General features: G+C 50.8%; 2 protein-coding genes across 7 annotated transcripts; one reads left to right on the top strand and one right to left on the bottom strand.

Annotated features, from left to right (window-relative positions):
* The first annotated feature begins 68 nt into the window (after window positions 1-68).
* sugct (succinyl-CoA:glutarate-CoA transferase) lies at window positions 69-20,313 on the top strand. Of its 6 annotated transcripts, XM_061265752.1 has the most exons (20): window positions 69-514; window positions 947-998; window positions 1,202-1,275; window positions 1,363-1,481; window positions 1,555-1,605; window positions 1,787-1,907; window positions 2,142-2,233; window positions 2,301-2,444; window positions 3,740-3,835; window positions 3,931-4,002; window positions 4,075-4,172; window positions 4,282-4,384; window positions 9,366-9,429; window positions 9,784-9,938; window positions 10,216-10,262; window positions 10,363-10,475; window positions 11,330-11,366; window positions 15,085-18,828; window positions 19,169-19,227; window positions 19,340-20,313. In XM_061265752.1, exons 1-16 carry the CDS (start codon window positions 208-210, stop codon window positions 10,451-10,453), a joined length of 1,686 nt encoding a protein of 561 aa, XP_061121736.1. In that variant the 5' UTR covers window positions 69-207; the 3' UTR covers window positions 10,454-10,475; window positions 11,330-11,366; window positions 15,085-18,828; window positions 19,169-19,227; window positions 19,340-20,313. The 6 variants fall into 6 exon arrangements, with proteins under 6 accessions (XP_061121736.1, XP_061121737.1, XP_061121733.1 ...); XM_061265753.1 differs by lacking the exon at window positions 19,169-19,227 and having other exon boundaries at window positions 1,396-1,481; XM_061265749.1 differs by lacking the exon at window positions 19,169-19,227.
* On the bottom strand, window positions 13,484-18,801 carry inhbaa (inhibin subunit beta Aa). The gene is made up of 2 exons (XM_061265755.1): window positions 18,345-18,801; window positions 13,484-15,991 (listed from the first exon to the last, which is right to left on the bottom strand). The coding sequence occupies exons 1-2, from the start codon at window positions 18,799-18,801 to the stop codon at window positions 15,159-15,161; spliced, it is 1,290 nt and encodes a 429-aa protein (XP_061121739.1). The 3' UTR covers window positions 13,484-15,158.
* Window positions 20,314-21,800: the final 1,487 nt, after the last annotated feature.

Below are 21,800 nucleotides of genomic sequence, written 5' to 3'. Positions count from 1 at the left end.
TTTTTTAAACCCGACGCAATTGAGCCTCGGACTGTCATGGCAACGTCATTCAAATTGTTCTTACAACCGGAAGTGTTCCGGTTGTAAGAATAATAATTACTGTCAAACAAAATCTCATTTTTTTTCACAATTTGTTTTTATTACAAAAAAGTGAGTAAGTCGTTCAATGAGAGGGAAGAAAATTAGCGCACTTTGGACACATTCAATATGCTGGGCTTGTCGGTGTATCCCAGCAACGGGCCAGCCAGTATAAGGGGGCATTTGTTTCATAGAGATGGATGGAAAAGTGGACAAGGCGGGAAAAATGTCCCGGAAGTACCTCGAATATTCCGAGGCGACGTCAACTTGACGTTAGCATTAGCCGCGGGCGAACGAGCCGGTGCAATGATGTTGTGTGTTTGGTCGTCGAAGGGCCTCCGGGGCGTCCGTTCAGCAGCTTTGGCGTCGCTGCTGCTCGGGAGGAAAAGAGACATAAGTTGGGCCGGCGGGAAGCGGTTGTCACAAACTGCAACAGGTAGCGCTAAAGCTAAGTGGCTAACGCTGCAGTCAACGCGGCTCGGTTAGAGGGAGTTGAAACAAAAATACGAGCCCCTCCACAAGACAACAGTGACCTGCGCAAAAGTTAATTTTTACTGTTGACTTCTCCCATTAAAACGGATCGATATTAGTTATTGAAAGCAGGTGTCGTGGTCCGAGTGTCAAGTTAACAACACTGCAGCACTGAGTTTTTCCGGTTCTGTCAAGTTACTACCATCAACATGAAAAGTTACTTTTACTTTTTAAACTCAAACTGCAACATTGCAAGCTATGGTCATCAAATTGATTCACGTTCTTTCACATTACAACGTAAAACGTCACATTATATCCTGATATTGAACTTTTGATGTCGAATTCCGTTTAAAGTCCGGCAACTAAAAGTCTAATAAAGTTCTCAACTCGTCTCCAGGTGGTGACCACCGGCGGCCACTGGACGGCGTCAGAGTGTTGGACCTGACCCGGTAATAGTTGTTCAAGCCTGCTGGCCTAAACGAGCAAAATGAAAGAAGATGAAGAATCAAATGTCAACTGCATGCATGTGACTGAAAAGACTCTAATTAAATATCAAAATTCTATGAAATACAGCCACACATTTTCAAAGTTGTATATGAGCAATGTCATAAACAAAGCGCCCCCTGTGATATGATGTGTCGTGTGTTTGCAGCGTCCTGGCCGGCCCATTCGCCACCATGCTGCTGGGAGACCTTGGAGCCGAGGTCATCAAAGTGGAGAAACCAGGTGACGCGCACAGCCCAGCATCTCGGGGCATTATTTGTCAAGTACGAATGAAAACAAATGTGCTGAATCAATTAATTGTTCCACAAGAAGTTGAAGAGTGTTGCGTGTGGCGCTCTCCAGATGCGGGTGACGATACGCGAGCATGGGGTCCTCCCTTTGTGGGTTCGGAGAGTGTCTACTTCCTCAGCGTCAACCGCAACAAAAAGGTAGGACCCCAAAGAGGCAGGCTTGCCAGGGTTGGCCATCTGCCAGTCTTCATCTCTTCTTCTTCACTCGCAGAGCATCGCCGTCGACCTCAAACATCCCAGAGGATTGCATGTCGTCCAGCAGGTCCGTTCAGCCATCGCTTTTGCATTCATTTTGCCACCTCCTTTCGAAAATGGTTTAAGTAAAACCCGCACGACTGATCAAACATGGTCGATGTGCGTTGATAACAAGCCAACATGTTGACAACGCTAGGATGTTGACGACACGCTAGCTAACCTTGTTTGTTTGCCTGCATTGCTGTCAGCTGTCAGGCATGTGTGACGTACTGATGGAGAACTTTGTGCCGGGTAAACTGTCTGCTTTGGGTCTGGGATACGAGCAGCTCAGCGGACCGAACCCGGCCCTCATCTACTGCTCCATTTCAGGTGCATGTCAATGTCGTTGCACATACACAACAGACAAAAAGGCATGAAACAACCAAAAGGCAAATGTGGCGCCACTGCCGAGAAGCGCCACCAGATGGCGTTGGCGACTGGCCCTCTTTTCTTTAGCTTTGTCTTTATTAGCACAAACGTTGAGGGGAAAGCCACGTCCAAAATGTCAACACTCACTCGGATTGGTCAGAAGACGCCGCCCCGCGTGACCTTCCTTATGCGCAGGTTACGGGCAAACGGGTCCTCACCATCAAAGGCCGGGCTACGACTCCATCGCCTCAGCCCTGTCCGGGATGATGCACATCACAGGGTCAGAGGTCAGACACCCTTGCGTTTGCCCGTGCGCAATCAAGACGTCCCACCATGCTGCTTTTGCGGCAACAGGAGGGCGATCCGGTCCGGCCCGGCATAGCCATGACTGATCTGGCGACCGGTTTGTACGCGCACGGCGCTGTCCTGGCTGCCTTGCTGCAGCGCCAACGCACAGGGAGGGGCGCCCACATTGACTGTGACCTGCTATCCTCTCAGGTAGCTCGTGTGCGTGTGTGTGTGTGTGTGTGATGGACGACTCCCCAAGAGTGCTCCGTGTGTAAACTGGCGCTCGGGAGAGTCTAAACACACCGATCAATATTTGCTGCACATCCAAACAAATCAGGGCTTATCGTTCCTTTCCCAGACCACGGCGTCTCCCCGGGTGCGTTTGATTTGTGGCGTCGAAGCGTGCCATTTGTGCGACAGCATTGCGTTTAAAAACCTGTTTTATGTTGCACGCCGGCAGCACGCCGTCCGGTCTGAGGTTTGACCTTCGACCTTTGCACCCCCCACCGTGCTAGATTTCCAAGCTGTAAACAAAAATAAACCAAATCAATACGCAGCCCTAAAAGACTAGAACGAAGGATATTTTCACTCTTTATAGTGGTTTTGTTGAAGGTTCAGTTACTTGACATTCAAAAAAATTGTTTTATTTCCAAAATGTTATCAATGTTAGCTTTTGTTATTTTGTTTATTTTTTATTAACTATGATAATAGGTTTGAAAGGAACTATGGTTAAGTGAGTTGTGGATTTTTTTTTTTTTTTTTAATATCTTGCACGGTGGGGAGGCATAAAATCAGGGATGTCCAACTAGAGAATGCCAATTTAAGACCATTTCAATGTGTTGCCTTTAATGCCACAGGAATGAAAAGGTCGCCTCCCAAGATGAAGTCATCACGGTACAATAACAGATAGTTAAGATGGAAAAAAAAAAAAAAAGCAGAAGAAAGTTGTCTTTTTCAAAAATAGTCATATTTAAAATAGTCACAGTTTGAAAATGAAAGGCGCATTTATTGCAAAATATTCAGCTGTCCAGCTTTACTTTGGAAATTGTGCTTTAGCCGATTGGCACCATTGTTGATCTAGCTCGCGCCCAATGTCAGCTGGGATAGACCCCGCCCCCTCCGTGTCAAAGCGGCAGCGTGACGCTCGTCATCCCGACGGCGCTGCCGCAAAGAAGCTGCCGCGCCGGGCTCGGCTCTCATGTCGGCCTCAAAGCAGCGGTTTGTCTCACATGTGGCGTCGCGTCCACTCAGCTGGCACGCCGTGGGCCTCGTCTTTCTCTTTCTCCTCTTCTTTTTTGCTTCCACGCGAGCGCAGACTTGAAACGCGAGTGGCCGCAAATGCAAACCAGACCGTTTATGTCAACATCCTCAAAAGGCTCCCACCGGGTGCCGTCATGAAGTCACAGGATCCGCCCCCCCCCTCCATCATGCCTCGCCGGCTCCCGAATCTCTCTGGCGGGATTTGTTGGGCTTGGATGAGGCCTTTTTGTGCTTGTGTGTGGCAGGTGTCGTGCCTCAGCCATGTTGCCGCCAACTTCTTGAACGGTGAGAAGGAGGCCAGGCGCTGGGGTACGGCCCACGAAAGCATCGTCCCCTACCAGGTGAGCTCACATCCCTCCGCCGTCTTTCTTTGGCGAGATGGCGAAATGTTGGTGAACCATTTTTCAAGATTGTCGCCTTCCTGTGTGCGCATTAGGCCTTCAAAACCAAAGATGGTCACGTGGTGATAGCGGCGGGAAACGACCAGCAGTTTGTCAACTTATGTCACGTACGTTGACATTCGGGTAGTCGTTGGTGACGTTGGTAGTCATAACGGTGACCACAGTGGATGCGTCTTCAGGTTCTGCGGCTCCCGGAACTCAGCCAGCAGCCTCGATACTCCACCAACAAGCTACGAGTCCAAAACCGTCAAGCGCTGGTGCGCACGCTGGCGCAGAGGTACGCGCTACGCGTCGCTCATCTTTGCTCGTTCCCATTTTTTAACATGAAAAGTTCCGCGCCCAACTTGAAGCTAGCTGCACAAGTCTGACCCCGCCCCCTTTTTTAGGTTTCTGCAAGAGACCACAACACATTGGCTGGGACGCTTCGAAGGCTCGGGTGTTCCCATTGGACCAATCAACAGCATCCGGGAGGTCTTCTCTGACCCGCAGGTGTGTTTGTGTGTGTGTGTGTGTGTGTGTGTGTGTGTGTGTGTGTGCGTGTGTATGTGTGTGTGTGCGTGCGTGTGCGCGTGTTCCCACTTTCCCTTCAAATGGGAGCAAATCCACATGAGTCACTTCACACTCGACACAAACTCAATGCCCGTGTGTGTGTGTGTGTGTGCGTGCGTCCATGTATGTGCAGAACAAAACAACAGGACATTTGGTGTGTGTGTGTGTGTCTCGTGCGTGTGTGTGTGAGCGTGTGGCATGTTGAAGAGGTTAAAGTAAACAACATGCTAATGTTAACATGTTAGTCAGCAACATGTGAGCGTGTCCAGAATGTTCCGGAATGTTGTGAGACTTGCCACAAGTTGGACTCGAACGTTTTTGCGGACAACAGCTCCCGCCGCCACCTGGCATGGCGCGCTCGTATAGAGGCTATGATTCAGCGGGCGCGTGTGACGGCCTGCGTGTCCGTGTCTCACGGCAGCTCATCTGCCTCAAGAGGCGCCGACTTGTTTTCGCCATCACGACATTGTTGTTTTTGTTTTTTTTCCCTCCTCGCGGATCGAGACACACCTCGGACAGAATTCGTGCCCCGACTCATGTCTCACAGGCTGCGAAGCCATGATCGCTTTTGTTTGGGATGTCTCAGCCAAAGCGTCGGTCAGGTGTGCAAAAAAAAGACGTCGAGGAAGAATTTTTCCGTCGTGGTGCAAGGCAGGAATTTCTTGTTGGTTTTGTAGCGCTTTTGTCATTTGCTTGCTTCTGATTTATATTCAAACACTACTACAAAAAGGACAAATCACTTGATGCACAGGAAGGGGGGATTCCCAATACAGCCTGTGTGTGTGTGTGTCTGGTGTGTTTTGGCGGCGCCGTAGAGGCTTCTGGCAGTCGAGGGGGGGGACGAGGCCGCCCCAAAGAAAAGTCTGGAAGTCATTTGGCGAGCGTCCTGGCCTCGCGTCACTGTTGGCCGCGTCCTCCTCGCTCACTGCTTCCTCTTCTTCGCTTTCATCCGCCTCTCTTCTTTTTCCATTTCTTCAGCTTTGCGTGTTGGAGCGCCGACGCTCAAAGTCGGCCTGATTGTGGACCCGGTGACTTTATTTACAGCCGGCAGTATGAGTCTGGGGGCACTTTTTCAATTTTCAAAGAGATGGCCTAATCTGCTTGATTCATATTCCACAAATGGCAAATTCATCAGAACCCCGCCTTGATGCTAGTGGTGTCACGTCAGACATTCTTTCGCGTTCCCCTTCACCTTGCAAGTTTGACGACATTGGGTCCGTGCTGGCCTCCTCCACTTTTCGTCTCCCTGAAGGTCAGCGGCGGCGACTCCCTTTTACGAGCGCAAGCCCTCCATCCAGTAGCTGTCACCTCAAATATGCAGCTAAATATGGCTCTCATATCCTGACGCCCAGAGGCCAAAGCTAAACAACGCAGAAGTGGAAGTTGAACATAAATCAGCCGCAGCTAAACAACCAACGCAGTTTTGCTCAGCCTGCACCGCCGACTGCCTTGCTCAAGGGCCCACCGGTGCTCCTCATGCCTTTTTTTGGGCTCTTCAACCTGCGACAAGCTCCGCCTGCTCTTTGAAATACAGCCGTGTGCTCCTCTTCACTTGGACACGGCGGCTATAAATAAATTTTATTACAGTTTGGAAACTGTCAAATAAAGCGAAGTTGCAGTAAAATGTTGCTATGGTGGCTTACAGCGAGCTCTAGGGTCACGGGGACCTCACACCGTCATCCCCCACTCACATCTTGTTCGGAGGTCCCAATGGAGCTCGTAGACCAAGGTGAACAATTTTTGCTCGGCTGGCCGTTTGACAGCAGGAGGAGTGAATTATGCGATCTTGACGTTCCCAATCATTCGTTATTCCTTTCTCCCCAATCTCCCCAATAGGACAATTTTTTGTCAGCTATAAGAAAAGAAAAAAAAAAGAAAGTCTTCGCTGGAGCTCTTGCTTGTCTGCTGATGGTCAGCTGAACGTGTGTTTGTTCACCTGTCAGCAATCGGCGTTGCAGGAACAAATCATTTTTGGCTTGTTGGCTCTCCGCCGAGGCCTGAACGACCTGTTCTCGTTTCACGCTAATTGGAAGCAGCGTGTTTATTTCCAAAGACACTCGTACTTCAATTAGCTCCTCGGAGAACATTGACACTGACGTGTTCATGAGCGTGCGCTCCGTCAGGAACGCTTGCGTCACGCGGGGTTTATTTTAGGAGAAGATTGATCTTGGCGTCTTTTCCCAAGACGCCTGTTGCTCTTCTTCTCCACATGCCGCACTTGCTTGCCTTCTTGGGTCAAGGGTCATGTAGGGGGGATTCTCCGGAAAGTGCAAAGCTGAATCTAGATTGTTTTTGTGAATTTTGAAGTTGAGGAGAGCCATCGAGCGTTTGGGGCGCCGGACTTGACGGTCAAAGACGGATATGAGGTGTTGCAACAGCTGGACGGCGAGCGTCATGTTTGGAGCCGAGTGAAAACATGAGAGGCTTACGGGGCTGATCCCGCTCCATCAGTTGCCATGGCGATCCCGGTCCGCCAGAATCCACAAAGTGGCTACGGGTCACCGTGAGGCCACGCAAGTTAGGTGACATGCGCGAGTGTGCTTGCCAATCAGTGCGGATGGAGGAGGAGGAGGATGTGATCTAAGAAGATTATGACTCGTTGGAAAGAAGCTGACGGTGCATCGATAGCTGCCTCGGATCATCTGCAGGCAAAAGGCCACCTGCCTTCTTATGCCTTCAATTAAAAATCCTTCCTTGCCTTAAATTTGCATGATGCTAACATGCTAATCGAAGAATCTTTCTTGTGCTTCTGCTGTGGAACGAGAAGTCAACGTCTCCGTGACTCCCGCTGACCTGCCGAGCACAGAAGCACCGTGACAAATTTGGAAGGATCATTTTTGTTTTCCTTCAAAAAATGTCTGAACGTGAAATTTTTTCTGCGAGGGGAAAACATCCGTCGGCGAAACCTGATCACACAAGCAGACGCGCAGTGATCAGGCCAAGCAAAAGCTCCAGAGTCAGTTCATGTTGACCTTCACGCTTACTTATCTCCATCGTTAAATTGAGTCTGCCCGCTTTTCTAGCCAGCCGCTGACCAGGCCTCTAAAGCGGGAAAACAAACGGAAAACAAATTCTAGTTTGATTTCTCGGGAAAGCGTTCAGGCGACCTGACGAGGCCCCGACCGCCGCAAGTAAAACCGTCCGAGTTTCCGGGGAATCGGACCTTCGACCTCCGTTTGAGAGCGCCGCGCAGGAATGCACGTAATAAAATGAAAATGTGTCTGCATACTTTCCCATGGAGATGGCGGAGGAGGGAGGAGGCTCCAATTAAATTGTGACACCACAAACAGACGGCCGGGCATCGGCACGGCTGAGTGGCAAACAAAAGCGGTCGGGCTCTTTGGATTATTTTTGGAAGTTTGAAAGGTGTTTTTATGTAACCGGGAGCCGCTAACGAGCTCAAATACCGAGATACAAAGAGCGGCAGACAAAGCCGAGTCTCTATTTTTGACTCATCTGCCGCTCGTTAAGCCCGATAGCAACAAAGCTGTAAGGTGGCGTCGTCACGTGACGCCCCCGACACCGCCGTGCGGACACGCCGCATCCGGGCGGGCTCGGCGCCACCGTCGGAGTGTCTGAGCGGTTCCGGAAGCTGGCCCAGGTCTTCCGTGATTCTGAACCGGTCTAGTTGGCCATCGGGGTTTTGGTCCTTTTCCATCGTTCTCCAAATGTCTCGCAAAGCTTTCTTGCTTCAAGCCGCAATCTCGCTGGCGAAGGTCACGTGCGAGATTTCAAAGGCTCCTTTTGAACAAATCCTTGTATTTGTTCTTAACTTTTCCAAAAATGGGTCTCACAGATAGGAAACCACCAGTTGAGAAGCAGAAGACGTCGGGTGGGAGGATGTCAGATGAGCAGGTCAGGGTTCACCTCGGAGGTGAAGATGCAGCGGCGGTGAGGGGGACCGGAAGTCCCGCTTGGCACGCCAAAGCCGTCCTATGATGAAGAGCATAATTCATGCGCTTTATGCAACACATGCACACGCGCAGCTGCTTTGATAGGCGAGGTCAAAGCCAGAGCAGCAGGTTCAGGCAACCTCAGATCTTCGTCGCTGCGCGCTCGCGCCCACCCGCCCCTCCCCTCCCACGCCTTGATGTTGCGCTGACGTGATGTAACAGCAGGCCCGCACGCTCCCGGGGGGGCTGCTTAGTCGACTTAATGGACCGCCACACTTGGCTTCAAAGGGTTGTGTGGGGGGGGGGGGGGGAAGCGGAAGAGAAGGCGCGAAAAGAGACGAAGGTGAAGAAGTCATTGACGTAGTTGGCCTCGGTCGCTAACGTACGCACGCTACAATGGCGGCCACGCACGCCTGAGCGCAGCCATGGATGGAAAAGTAAAGTGCAGTCGTCAGCCTCGTCCTTCTCGTCATCATCTTGGTTTCTGCCTTTGGAAGAAGATGATGACTCTTCATGTGCACGTCACACACATCTCGCCCCCTTCACAATGACCTTGGACTTGTTCGCACAACGAGTTGGAAAGCCTTTAAGAAGTACAAAGTGCGCGTGTGTGTGTGCGCGTGTGTGTGTGTGTGTGTGTGTGTGTGTGTGTGTGTGAGACGGCCATATGGATGTAATGATACCCTGCATGACAAGCAGCAAGTGTGGCACACACACATGCATGTAATCAGACACACACACACTGCTGGTGAGTCACTTAGGAATATAAGCCGCTCGTGTGAGTGTCCAAAACATTTGGACTTTGTTGTCGTCTTGCGTGCACGTGAATGCTGCTTCTGGCACATCTGCAACACATCTGGACTCGCTCCCGTTCGACACCCGCCAGCTGTCACTCATCTTCTTTTACACGACAGCCCCCCAGCCCGGCTTACGACGGAACCCACTCGGGACCGGTTCTCGGCCAGCGCCGACAGTCCTGAAGTCAAAATTCTATCATTGACAGCTCTAACTTATGTTTGTGTGTGCAGGTGAAACACAACGGGCTCATGCAGGAGATGGAACATCCCACTGCAGGACACATCACTGTGCCTGGTTAGTACGCGCGCGCGCGCGCACACACACACACACACACACACACACACACACACACACACACAGACTTGAGCTCATTAGTGCTTCTCTTGAGTATTTCTTTTATTCCCAGTGTCAATGATGATTTAGGAGGAGCTAGTGATACAAGCTAAAGGGGTGCTAGCATTTTCATAGCTTTCAGTTGAGCTTGGCGCCGTCTCAAGGTGGCGCCACTGAGAAGGCGGGCAAGCCGGTGTACTGTAGAAAAGCCACAAATAATAAAAAAGAAAAAAACAAGATGGCTTTCAGATGTCAGGCGTGAAGAGTCGGATGTACGCGTCACGTGAGTTGTCATGCGGTGTCGTTGCGGCTCAGGTCCGGCGGTTCGCTACAGCGGCTTCTCCCATGGCGATCCCATGCCCCCGCCTGTGATTGGTCAGCACACGGTGCAGGTGCTTCGTGACGCCTTGGCCTACCCTGATGACGTCATCAGCGAGCTGCTGGCGTCGGGAGCCGTGGCACAGAACTCGGTTTGCTGACGGCTTGTTAGGCAGGCCCAAAAAAATTGCACAACTCTAGATTCATTTAAGCGGCAGAAAGTAATCAACCGCAAAAAATCCAAATTTGATCCTTTTTGCTGCCGATGTTAGAAAACAGCAACCTGCACTTTTGAGTCTTGAAAGATTATTTTATCCCAGCCTTGTGAATGACATCATTAAAAAGAAATTGAGAGATTGAAAGTCATATCTTGATTGATTGATATCTTTAATTAATTTTCTCAAATCAGACCCCTCCCCCCCTTTCTAGAGTTGTTTCCTTCTGCTCCAACTTGCTGCTGAGAAAGCTGTTAAAAAGTGAGTGGCTTCTTTTAAACACGAGCGTAATCTGCTCCAGATGGTTGCTAATTTGCCATGATGCTGACCAGAGGCTGAACGCTAACCGTAACTCCGCTAGCCACCACAACAGCGCCAGGATGCGGACAAGGAGCCGGAAGGCGCGGCGTGGCGCGGAGGCCGGAGCGAAGCCTGAGCGGCCGGATGGCTGATCCGTGACCCCTTCGGATGTACGTAAGTCATCAGCTCTTTAAGTGTCCCCGACTGTCTGACATCTGGAGCGCGTGCAGGAACCGGAGACGGGTTTTTTTTTTTTGCATCCTGATGCCGATCGCAGACGCGCTGACATCAATAATACTTTTATTTTGAAGGCTTTGCAGCTGCAGCTGCAAAGGCACTCAGAGACTCACAAAAATCAAATCCAAAAAAAAAAAAACTTGATTTGAAGCTTTTGACACCACTGCACTGTCCAGTACTCACACCCTGAACTTAAGTACCAGAACTCACTCGTGATAAAAGTAAGAGCTCTTGAAACGACATATTTTGAGTGGCAAACCAACATTTCCATTTTTCCGTTTGCGGCCCTCGGAAGAAAAGCGCTTTGGACAGCCCTGCTTAGATTGATGGATGGCCTTTGCGAGTCCTCGAGACAGCTTTCATGTAGGAGACAATAAGCAAAGTCGGTGCCGGCCAAGTCGCGGCGCTGCTGCCAAAGGCGGGTTCACACGCACTCAGGCGGGCACGCTGGCTGCGGGGCCGGGGCTCCCTCATATGACGTCCGGCGGGAGTTTCTCTGGAAAACACTTCCTGGCGTTGGCCGCAGGGAAGGAGGCGGCGTGCAGCTGGAGCAGCTGCGTTTCACATTCAAACACACCTCAAAAAACACGCACCACAGTCCAGATAGGATGTGTACTCCAGGTTGCCATGACGACGGGGTCTTCTCACAAGAAATCACAAGATGCATCCAACAGAGTTGTTTTCAGTTGTTGGCTTTGCAAAAGTCACACGGCCACCGTAAACATGTCAGGTCGCCACTCGAGTTGATTGCAATCCGAAATGATTGATTCATTTTGATTTTGTGTCTTCAGGAAAGATTTCCACAGAAAGAGTGTTTTCACTTTGAAGGTGAGTCACTCTTTCTTTTTTTTGGAGCCCTAACGAGGTCGGTTAGGAAAAGACCGCACCCTTCGTTCAGTCACGGCAGCCCAGCCCCGCCCCGCCTGCCCACCTTCTTGTGGCTCTTTGCGTCATGTGACCTCCTCTTGTCTCTAGCTTAGCCCTACAATTAGCTTAGCGCCGGGCCTCTTCATTTGTTGTCTCGTCTTTGTTGTCTCTCGCGCCAATTCAACCCTGCCCTCGCCCCAACGCAGCCCCGCCCGACCTCAAGCCGAACTCTGATGAGTACGCTTGAAAATGAACAACAAAGAAGAAGAATTGGACGCTTCCCGTCTCTTAAAAGTAGCTGTCCCATATGAGTTAGTTCCTTTCAAAAATAAGAATTTAAATCCCCATTACGTGCGTGTTTATGATGCGTGCCGTCATAACACAGCTGCGCGTGCTCAGCGTGGCTGAGTGAATCATGGTCTTGGTTTACTTTGTGCGTCCACGTTCTAAAACACGTGACGCCATTCGTCTCTCCCGTGTTCTGGAATCGAGTAGGCAATTCCCAAAATGTACAAGTGGGTCGGGGGCGGCATGGCCATTGTTTGTCCTTTTAATCAAAGAGCACATGCTGAGATTGGGCAGAAATGCATCTTTTGGTGGGAGTGGCCACTTTAGAGTGCGTCGGTGTCCGCCCTGAGTGCACGCTAACAGACACATGCATGGATGTGAAGGAGGACCTTCCCAAAGTTGTTGTCAACTTGCTGTTTGCGTTTCCGATATCTTTCCCAGACGCGCAAGTCACCGGCGGGTCAGCCAGAGTGACTCAGCGCTACCGGCGGGAAAAAGCGCCGGCAACTCCGGCTCGTCTTCCTGCCGACTTTGGGGGAACCTCGTGGCGCAATCGGGGGATCGGTCTTGGCCGAGCCTGGGAGGGAACTCCGCCCTGGCTGCTGTTCGCTGAACACTTGTTGACTTGTGAACGAGCTCTGGGCAGGGGAGGGACGGGGCGAATGGGGGGTTCCGCCTTGCTGATGCTTCTCACGCTTCCTGTCATTAGACAAGAGAAAAAGAACACAGCAGAATGTTCAAGCAGCGTTTCTTTGGCTCAACTTGCGACCAGTCCCTTGTTCGTCTCGACGTGCTCATCCTAAGATAAGCCACTTGAGGACAAGTGGACAAAGCCAAATGTAACGAAGTGTCCAATCTGTTGACGTTATGCCCATCCTTGCGCCTCACGCACGAACCGTGATTCACACCCTGAGTCAGCGCGCGCACGTGACGACCGGACACGTGGGCGCCGGCGGGAGACGGGTTGCCGCCCTGGTCTGCTTTGCTCGACTGACTAGACGCCAGCGTGCGCTCTGCTCATCGCGCAGGCCTGTCTAGACGGACCATCTGACCCGCACGCACACACACAGACCGACGCTGGCACTTTTGCCCAAGAAGTTGAACAGGAGAAAGTTTTTTGAGCCAAATGAGGACGCACAAAGCCATGAGAGGTCATGTCTGTGTGTGTGTGCGTGTGTGTTGACGCACTTGTGTCATTTCCTTCTCCATTAAGCGCTAATCCTATGTTGAGCAAGCTGAGTAAAATGAGCAGAACAGGAAATTAAAAAAGCGACACAGATTCAACGTGCCGGCGTCGTGCGCGCACACATGCGCACGCACGTCCGCAACATCTCGTCCGTCCGTCTCCGCTGACAACCCTGACTGACACTCAAGCGGCCTGCCCTTTGTTGTTTGACTTTGGGCTTACGAAGAGCCGCAAGCTGCTTAAAAGAGGCGCCGACTGCTCTGCTTTGAACATCTTGCGGCGCTTTCAACGCCCTCATTGGTGTGTTTCCGATCGTTCGCTTCACTTGAGCTTTAACTCATCTCAATCGGTTCATGTTAGCACTGTGACATCATGTTCTGTTTCCGAATGAAGGGATGCAAATCAAGCAAATCGGATATATAGATCAAACTGTAATTAACACATGGATTGAGATGATGGTGCGCTGCAGCACTACTTTTAGCTCCATAAGGTGCCTTTGAACGCCGTGAATCAAAGGCATGATATTCTTTTTCCGCGCATGTCAAACCTTCCATTTGGCTTTCTTGCTCTAAAAGTTTCCATTTGACATAATCATACTCAGGCGTTTGTTGTTTGAAACTTTAATGGGAAGCAGAAAAGTCCAATAAATTAGATCAGAAAATGTCACGAGCACATTTGTACATCAAAGCCACAATTTCCATATTTACAGAATAAAAAATAGGCTTTTTTTTTTTTATTCCTCGTCTTTCATGTTCAGTGTCAACAACACCAGTTTTTCCTCTGTATTATAATTTTTTATTTCTGGTTTCTTTTCGTGTGGCTGGGGCCGTTGGGAAGCGTCCGAGAGTAGCGCAGAACAAAAAGAGGTTTTTGGTGAAAGTCTGGAAAATGGCAACATTTCCTTCCTCCCTGTAAAACACGTTGACTTGGAGGAGAAAAGCATTGTGGGAAATTTCTGAGTAGAAACTGCTCAACACTGCTCAGTCTTTTGGGGACGCAAATGTACATTTTAGAAAACTTGAGCTAACGTTCCAGCGTATTCGCACACACACATATACGCGCACACGCACACACACACGCACACACACACGCACACACACACACACGGGCCTCTTTGGTGTCTGAAAAGAGCTAAAAGTGAAAGGAAAGTCAAGCTGGTGAACATTTGACCAAATCAGATAGTTTCACGCACAGCTAGCAGGTGGTTAGCTCGTTGCTACGCTAATCTTGTCACCAGTGATGTCAGCAGAAGTTTTGTGTGTTGGACGGTGGGCATCAAACCTGTGACCTGGAGTCTCGCTATAGTGCAAAAACATTTCGCAAATACCACGCATCATTATTATTATTATTAACATAAACAATAATATAATTCATATATTCCGTGACAGTAAATGTCAAACATGGTAACCATGGTAACATAGAAGGGTTTGGTTTCAGCAGCCAAGCCAACTTGTTTCATTCAAGTAATCTCAACACACACGCACGCACGCACACACCACGCACACACACACACACACACTCGCGAGAGTGTCCATCTTTCATCCAGGTGCGTTTCAGCAAACAAAAGGAAAAAGTGGAAGTTGCTCAGAGTGAAACCCCAAATTATCGCCGTTCAATGTTTGCGTCCGCTAGGTTGCACTTTTTTTGGGATGGGTGAGTCTGAACCCAAGTGTAGTGTCACATTTTTCCAAAAGGTGCCCAGCACGGCGCTGGAGCTACAGTTAGCCCGTCTATAGCCTTTTGTGTTGTTTAGTTGTGCTATTACACAAGCGGACATTCATTCTTAGCTGGTTTGGTTGAACATTTTGGTGTTACAATACATTGTGGAACTCACTTTTGCCGCTATCCTTTAGTGGAACTGGCACGGAAACACCTTGAAGCAAGCACCCTTTGGCCTCTCGGTTGCTGCAAGCAAGAGCGCCATCTTTTTTTTTTTTGCATTATGAAATGTGAATATAATTTTAAATGTGGAGATGTGGGAGGGGTCAATTTCAATTTTTTTTTTTTTTTTTATTTACTGTTCTTGGCAGATTTTGCCCGATGGCAGGTGAGTGTGGAACGTATCGAAAACAAGTTGCATAGTTTGTGGCATGTCAGCCCCGCCGCCACCATCATGTTCTCAGCCACACGAATAGGCCACGTCCACTTCGTTCTTAACAAAAATATATTAATATTCATCTCTTTTTTTTCCTTATTGTCTGAAAGTGCCCGGAGGACGGACGTGACCACCCCTCTTCACCCGACCCGATGCCTGACGCGTCTGCTGTCCCGGTGAACGTCTAAGAGCATCCGCACTCGTCCACGATCATGTTGTGGATGTCCTTCTTGATGATCTTGTGCTCCTCGTTGTAGTAGAGCATGGACATGGCCCGCAGCCGCGTAGGCACGCAGCAGGAGCGCAGGTTCTGGAAGGGACTGTAGCCCCGCATGCGGTAATGGCTGATGACGTTGGAATGGAAGGAGAGTGCCGAGCCGGTGATGCTGGCCACGTGCAGCGGGCACTCGCCCTCGCAGTAGTTGGCATGGTAGCCGCCCGGCGCGATGATCCAGTCGTTCCAGCCGATGTCTTTGAAGTTGACATAGAAGTGGCGCTTGCAGCAGACCCGCACTTTGCCGTCACACTCCAGGCCTCGCTTGCGCCGGCGCCGAGAGTCGCCCGAGTCCTCCGGCCTCACGGCCGCCATTAGGAAAGGCCGGTGCGACTGCTCCCGTTGGGACGGCTCCTTCCGGTTGGCGCGCTGCTGTGACCCGCCTCCGCTGCCGGACAGCAGCACGGGCGTGGCGCCCACCTCGGCGCAGAGCGGGCAAGACACCCTGACGCGGAGCGCCGCGCCACCACCGCCTTCCAGAAGCGCCTGGACCGCCGCCGAAACTGGGAAGGTGTGCCAGCCGCTGCGGCGGGTGTCCACCGTCTTCTCTGCCAGCAAGACGTCATCCTGTGGCGAAGACGAGGGCGCACCCCGCTGGAACAGGCGGACGGCCACCTTGGCGTGGCTGCGGTTGTTCTTTGCCAATCGTAGGAAAAGCCACACATTGGCCTGCTCCACCAGAGACACTTCGCCACTTCCGTCGTCTTTGGACAGGACAAAGGTCACCGTGTCCCGGGCCTCACCTGAAATGCACAAGACGCACACGGTCAGCAGCAGGTAACTATGGAAACCCAACACCCATACTCTCTCATCGCGAAATTCATCACCTTAAAAGTTCAAATGTGCAACATGAGTAGAGGAATAGCGAGCTTTTTTCTTTGTTTGTTTTCTCTCTGGAGTGGCAGCCATCCACTTGCTGTTAACTTGTCTGTTCTCCCTCCTCTCTGAGAAGGCCAACCACATGAAAAGCATCCTGTTGATTCTCAGCAAGCGTATTCCCTCCTTGACGAGCGTAAGGCTCAAAGGACGCGCAAACATGTGCATCCGAGTCCACGCCCTCTCGGCCTTATTGGCACCACATGTGAGTCTGCGTGCACGCGTAGCAGTTTGAAGAACGCAAAAGGACGTGAAACAGCTGGTAAATAAAAAGCCGCCAGCCGTCGTTCTTCTGGCGAGAGGAATGTCCCGAACGCCGAGTGACTCAAACGCGCTCGCCGTCATCGCAGGCAAAAATGACAGGAGGAAAAAAAACATCCATCTCTCTGCGGCTTCTTTGCGCCAGCCCAGCTTTTCCATTCGGGCGGATCAAAGCTGGCTCGCAGACGAGATTATTCCCAGACAGGAAAACAAGATGGCCAGACACCAATCGCAGCTCCGCTCGGTCCCATCACTCCACACCGGGCGCGCTATCGAGCCGACGTGAGGGCTTTCCTCATCGTGCGAGTCAAAGTTGGCATCTATCCCGCTGGTCACTGCATCCCGGACTGGTCACTGGCCAATCACGGGCTCGACACAACTCGACTGCCAAAATAATTTCCACATACTTTTTGGAATTTCAAATGAAGTGCTGGAAGGGGTTCACCCTTTTGTAAGGGGGCTTGAGCCCCTCCTGGCCCCTGGGTAGTGCCAGGCCTGCTCGGGAGTCAGTGGTTGCGACCCCACGCCCTGAGCGGCCACACCCCCCACCTCCCACAGGTGGCGTGTGATTGGCTGAGACGAACAGCGATGTTTGATCTGAACGAGCGACTCGCAGCCTTTCACGCCCAGCAGTTTGAATCCTGACTGAGGAGCATCAAAGACTTTGCCAACATGGCCGACACATGAAAGTTCTCTGAGGAATGTCGCTAATGATGTGTTCAATTAAGTCCAATTAGCCAAATGCCCGCGCACACGCACTCACGCCGGGGTTTTGTGTGTGCTCTACTAAAGGACACGGGCATCTCCGCCAAGAATTCCGCCACGTCTTCTTTGCGGTGGCGTCTCACTCGGTCCAATTAATTAGCGAGTCGCTGAACGGATGGCTTGTCGGCAACAAAGGCGCGAGTGTTCTGACCGCTGCGTCTTCTCACGGTGTCGCCTTCGAGCGCACAACACTTTTGATCTGGAGCTATTTTCGGATCGCCGGCCCCGCCTGCTGCCGTGGCGTTTGGGCCGGCGCCCTCCGCCGGCCGCCGAGGGCACGGCGACATGACTTCCCGTCACACGTTTGAGAGCGTAGGCACGCGCGTGCGCTACTTTGCCGCACTCGCTAAGCGACATGTTTACAATGCGCAGATGTCATCTGCACTCGTTTTGGGCCACGCGATATGATCGAACATAATTGACGGCTTTTCAAACTTTTAACACCACCTAAAACAAGGGTGTCAAACCCATTTATTTAGCAGGCCGCATTGTAGTCAAAGCTTCTTTCGGAGGGCCATTGTGACTGTCAACCCAAATAAATGTATGAGCACCTCATATTATATACAGTAAAAGCTACAAAACAAACTGACAAATAACTTGTTTTCAAATCAGACGAGTAAAAACTGGTCAAATATAAAAAAAAAGATATTATTAAAAGTAAAGACAATTTGCAATTCGAGTAATGACACAAATTCGATGCACAATTTGTCTTTGCGGGCCACATAAAATGATGTGGCGGGCCGTATCTGGCCCCCCGGGCCTTGAGTTTGACACCTGTGACATAAAAACTTACCTAGCTGGACCACCACACCTCATTTATTTGAATAATTTGTATCCATTCGTAGTCCATAAATTGATCGATACTTGTTCCTCTAACTATGACCAACCAACATTATGACCAGCATAGTTGTGTAATAGGCCTAAGTGTTTATTAAAACTGAGACAAAATAAAAAAATGGGGAGCAACGAACAAAAAGTGTTCGAAAACATTAGTAACATTCCTAACATTATGCACAGTTTGAACGTGAATACTGCCCGAAAAAAACAAAACATTTTAACTCATTCACTGCGATGTGGAAGTCTTGGATTCTTTTGTAGTGAATGAGTTGAATGAGTACATTCAAAATTGTCATCAAGAGAACTTGAAACCCAAACAGATGTCTAATCACCGCATGCAACAACGGCATCACTCACCGGGCTCGGCGAAGGTGATGATCTCGGTGGCGTCTTGCTCATCGTCGTCGTCGTGGGTTCGGCCGACGGCGGCCGGCGGGGTCGCGACCCCTCCTCTCCCTCCGCCGCCGCCTCCCCCCCGGCCCCTCCCTTCAGATTCCCCCTCAATGTGCACGCTGCCGTCGTCGGCCACCCGACCCACGTGCAGCTTGCGCAAAGCGTTGAGGAGCGCGGCGCGGGGCACGGGCCGGGTGATGTTGGGCCTGACGTGTAGGTGCAGCATGTTGAGGATGTGGCGCTTGACTGCCTCCACCACCTCCTGCTGGGCCGCATCCTCTTCCTGGGCGCCCTGGTTCCCATGTACGCCCGCCAGGGCACAGGAGGGGCAGTGCCCAGCGGGTTCGGCCGGCTCTGAAGATGACTGGCACACGTGCAGCAGGAGCAGGACGGCGCTGCTCAGCGCTGTCAGCGTGGACATGGCGAAGGGGGCGACTTTTGGTTCCAAGTTAGTCCCGTTTGTAATAATAATGGTGCACAGACGAGCGATGAAAGCGAGTCAACCTGTGGCGCTTGCAATCCTGGCGGAGATCCTTGCGGCGATTCTGGCGGCTCTCCGCTTGCTCCCGGCTGAGTGATCCTTGAATGATCCTTGGCGCACTAGTTGAATGCTTTCAGCTGGGTGGGCGGAACTGTACTCGCTCGCTTGCTCTCTCTTTCTGCACGGCGCTGCGCTCGTCCCAAACTCCCCCCTCCCTCCCTCTCTACCCACCCGCCGCTCGCTCTCACTCTCGTTGTCTTTGTGACTCACGCTCATCCAACTTTTACCTTCTCTGCTTCTTTCCCAGCTTCCCCCCCGCCCACCACAACCTGGTGGTCCCCACTTTAAACTTCCCCATGACTTGCCGTGAGTGTCCGTCTGCATTGATTTAGACGTCATCTTTCCCGTCTGCGTCAGTGCCAGATGATGCGGTCAGGGCAGATGGCCACCCACCCTCAACCTCAACTTTTTTTTTTAGGGGCCTCTGCTGATGCAGCTTCATTGCCGAGAGTCCCGATCCTGGACATATCTGAGCTGGAATCCATCACAGCCTCCGGTTTCCCTCTGAAGGTCCGAGGCTGCTTCCAAAAACCTTTCACGGATTCCCGGGGACATTGGAGCCACCTCCATCACAGCTTCTAATGTTCATCCAAAATATTGTCACTTTGTCATCACATTGAAGGGCTTCTGCAGTGGTTCCAACAATATTGGCTGCTTCTCCAAACACCATTTTCAAAATCCTGCAGTGCTTCTCAGGCCTTACTGTGTTGTTCTCAAAGGTGTTTCTAAAGACGTGGGTGGTTCTTAGAACCCATCAGATGTTCTAAGACCTGTCAAAGGTTGCAGACTATTTTTGTAATGACCTTTCGAAGGTTCTAAGGTGAGGTTCAAGGATGGTTCTGAAGACATTTGAGAGGACCTTCAAGCGGAGCCACTGCTTCTCCACATGGAGATGAGTAGCTTGATGTGGTTCTTGTGACCACCTTTTCTATTTTGGACGCTTTGTGATGTGTCCTCGGCATGTCCGGAAAACACCTCCCTGTTTGTGCGTGCGTACGTGCATGAGTAGGAAGCGTCGTTGCTGAGAAGTTCCGAGGAAAAGGGCTCCCACATCTGTTCTGACATGTTTACGGGGTAACATCATCAGTGTGTGACTCGTCACTCGTCTGCACGCTTTCCTCAACCGTTGGCGGATCGAGTCATTGTGTGACGGACGTTGGCGTCTTCAAAACTCCATTCAGTCTTTCACTTTTTCGTTGGTACGTCAAATAATCATCACCTGTACATGACAGCGAGGTCTTGTGACAGGCGGAACAATTCAGTTGCCTTCCACTAAAGGGCGCAAGCTCCAAAATGACCTTTCGTGACTTTTTTGTTTCAATTTGTTGTTGACAGTTGAATGTATCGGATGGATTTTCATTTGCCCAAAATCAAACAATATGAAAAATCGTGTTTCTGTGTGGATGAAGTGCATCTCGGGCTATATTTGACTGTTGATTGACTTTTGGGGGTGCCATATCGGGCCTTGTAAGGGATTCCCAACATGCAAATAGAGCGACTTCCTCGAGTGACGCTTGATGTCACCGCACGTCCTTGGTTGCCCTGGCGACAGAGGAAGGCCGCAATCATTCACAACACTGCGTGCGTGCGTGCGTGCGTGCGTGCGTGCGTGCGTGTGTGTGTGTGTGTGTGTGTGTGTGTTGGGGGAAAGCCCGTGATCTCAGTGAGCCCTCGCCAGAGCGCCATATGTCCGATGTCCAAACAGGAACAGGAAATGATGGGAGACAGCCAGAGGGGGAGGAGGAGCTTGGACACACCATCAAGTTCACGTCTCCTAACACGGCTACCGTGTGTGTGTGTGTGTGTGTGTGTGTGTGTCTGTGTGTGTGTGTGTGTGTGTGTGTGTGTGTGTGTGTGTGTGTGGGCACGCACGTGCTGACACAGCATTTGCTGAAGTTATTTGAAACACAAACATTCTCCTCACATTGTCTCTTTCCTCAACATTCTGACGTCTTCTTCCCGTCTACGCCAGTGTGGAATTATTAAATGACACACTTGGTGTGTGTTGCGTAGGTGTGGACTTGTCCGTGCATAGATGAGCGCGTGGGTGCGCGACCGCTTGTAGCTGACTGTGTGTAATTTTGTACAGATGATGTCACTTCTTTCCTTGAGACTTTTGTAGACTTTTATTTTGAAAAGACTCTTCTTACTTTTGCCAGGGTGTTTCCCGCCCGCACGCTGAGGCCGACGATGATGGAGGAAGGTTAGCAGACACGATGACACATCAAAGTGTTGACGTGTGACATCATCAATGACAGTCAAAGGCCTCGTCTGCGCCGTCACTTTTCCTCTCTGAGTCAAACACGTGCACGTCATTGTGGTCTTACTCGCGTTGACAACTTTTTTTCCCCCCCTACTTTGTCTTTTACAGACAGAACGTCTGTCTCACTGTCTCAACGCTGAAACTCACACCAAGTGGAGCGTCTGCTCTTCTGCCAAGGTGAGCCATTTGATTGATAGCTTCTTTTTTTCGTTTTTTAGTCAAGGTTTGGAAATTGCCCTGTTGTAGTGACTGAGTTCACCCACATTCCCTTGTTCGATCACAAAAGGATGCAACACTGCCATCTACTGGGATGTGTTAGTCATTATAGTGCTGGAACCCCCTTCCACGCCTGCCCATTAATAAAAGGTACTTGACGGGTATATTCATCACGACTGTCAGTCTATGTTTGTTAATAAGTCAATGAGTTCATGCGCCATCATAAATTTGTCATCATAAAGTCTCAATGCAGAACGTCCACCGTCAAGAGGTAACATCATGCTTGTGTGCGTATGCGCACTCTTCACATTGCAGAGGTGAAGTCATGTGAGGACATGTAAAGCACACGCACACATACACGGGCGGGCATTTCTCCGCAGTGTGGGGAATGTCGATGAGG

The sequence above is a fragment of the Syngnathus typhle genome, linkage group LG19, assembly GCF_033458585.1.
Source record: "Syngnathus typhle isolate RoL2023-S1 ecotype Sweden linkage group LG19, RoL_Styp_1.0, whole genome shotgun sequence".
In the NCBI taxonomy this organism is placed as follows: Eukaryota; Metazoa; Chordata; class Actinopteri; order Syngnathiformes; family Syngnathidae; genus Syngnathus; species Syngnathus typhle.
The sequence above is the reverse complement of the archived record's forward strand: the minus strand, read 5'-3'. Positions and strand labels throughout refer to the sequence as shown.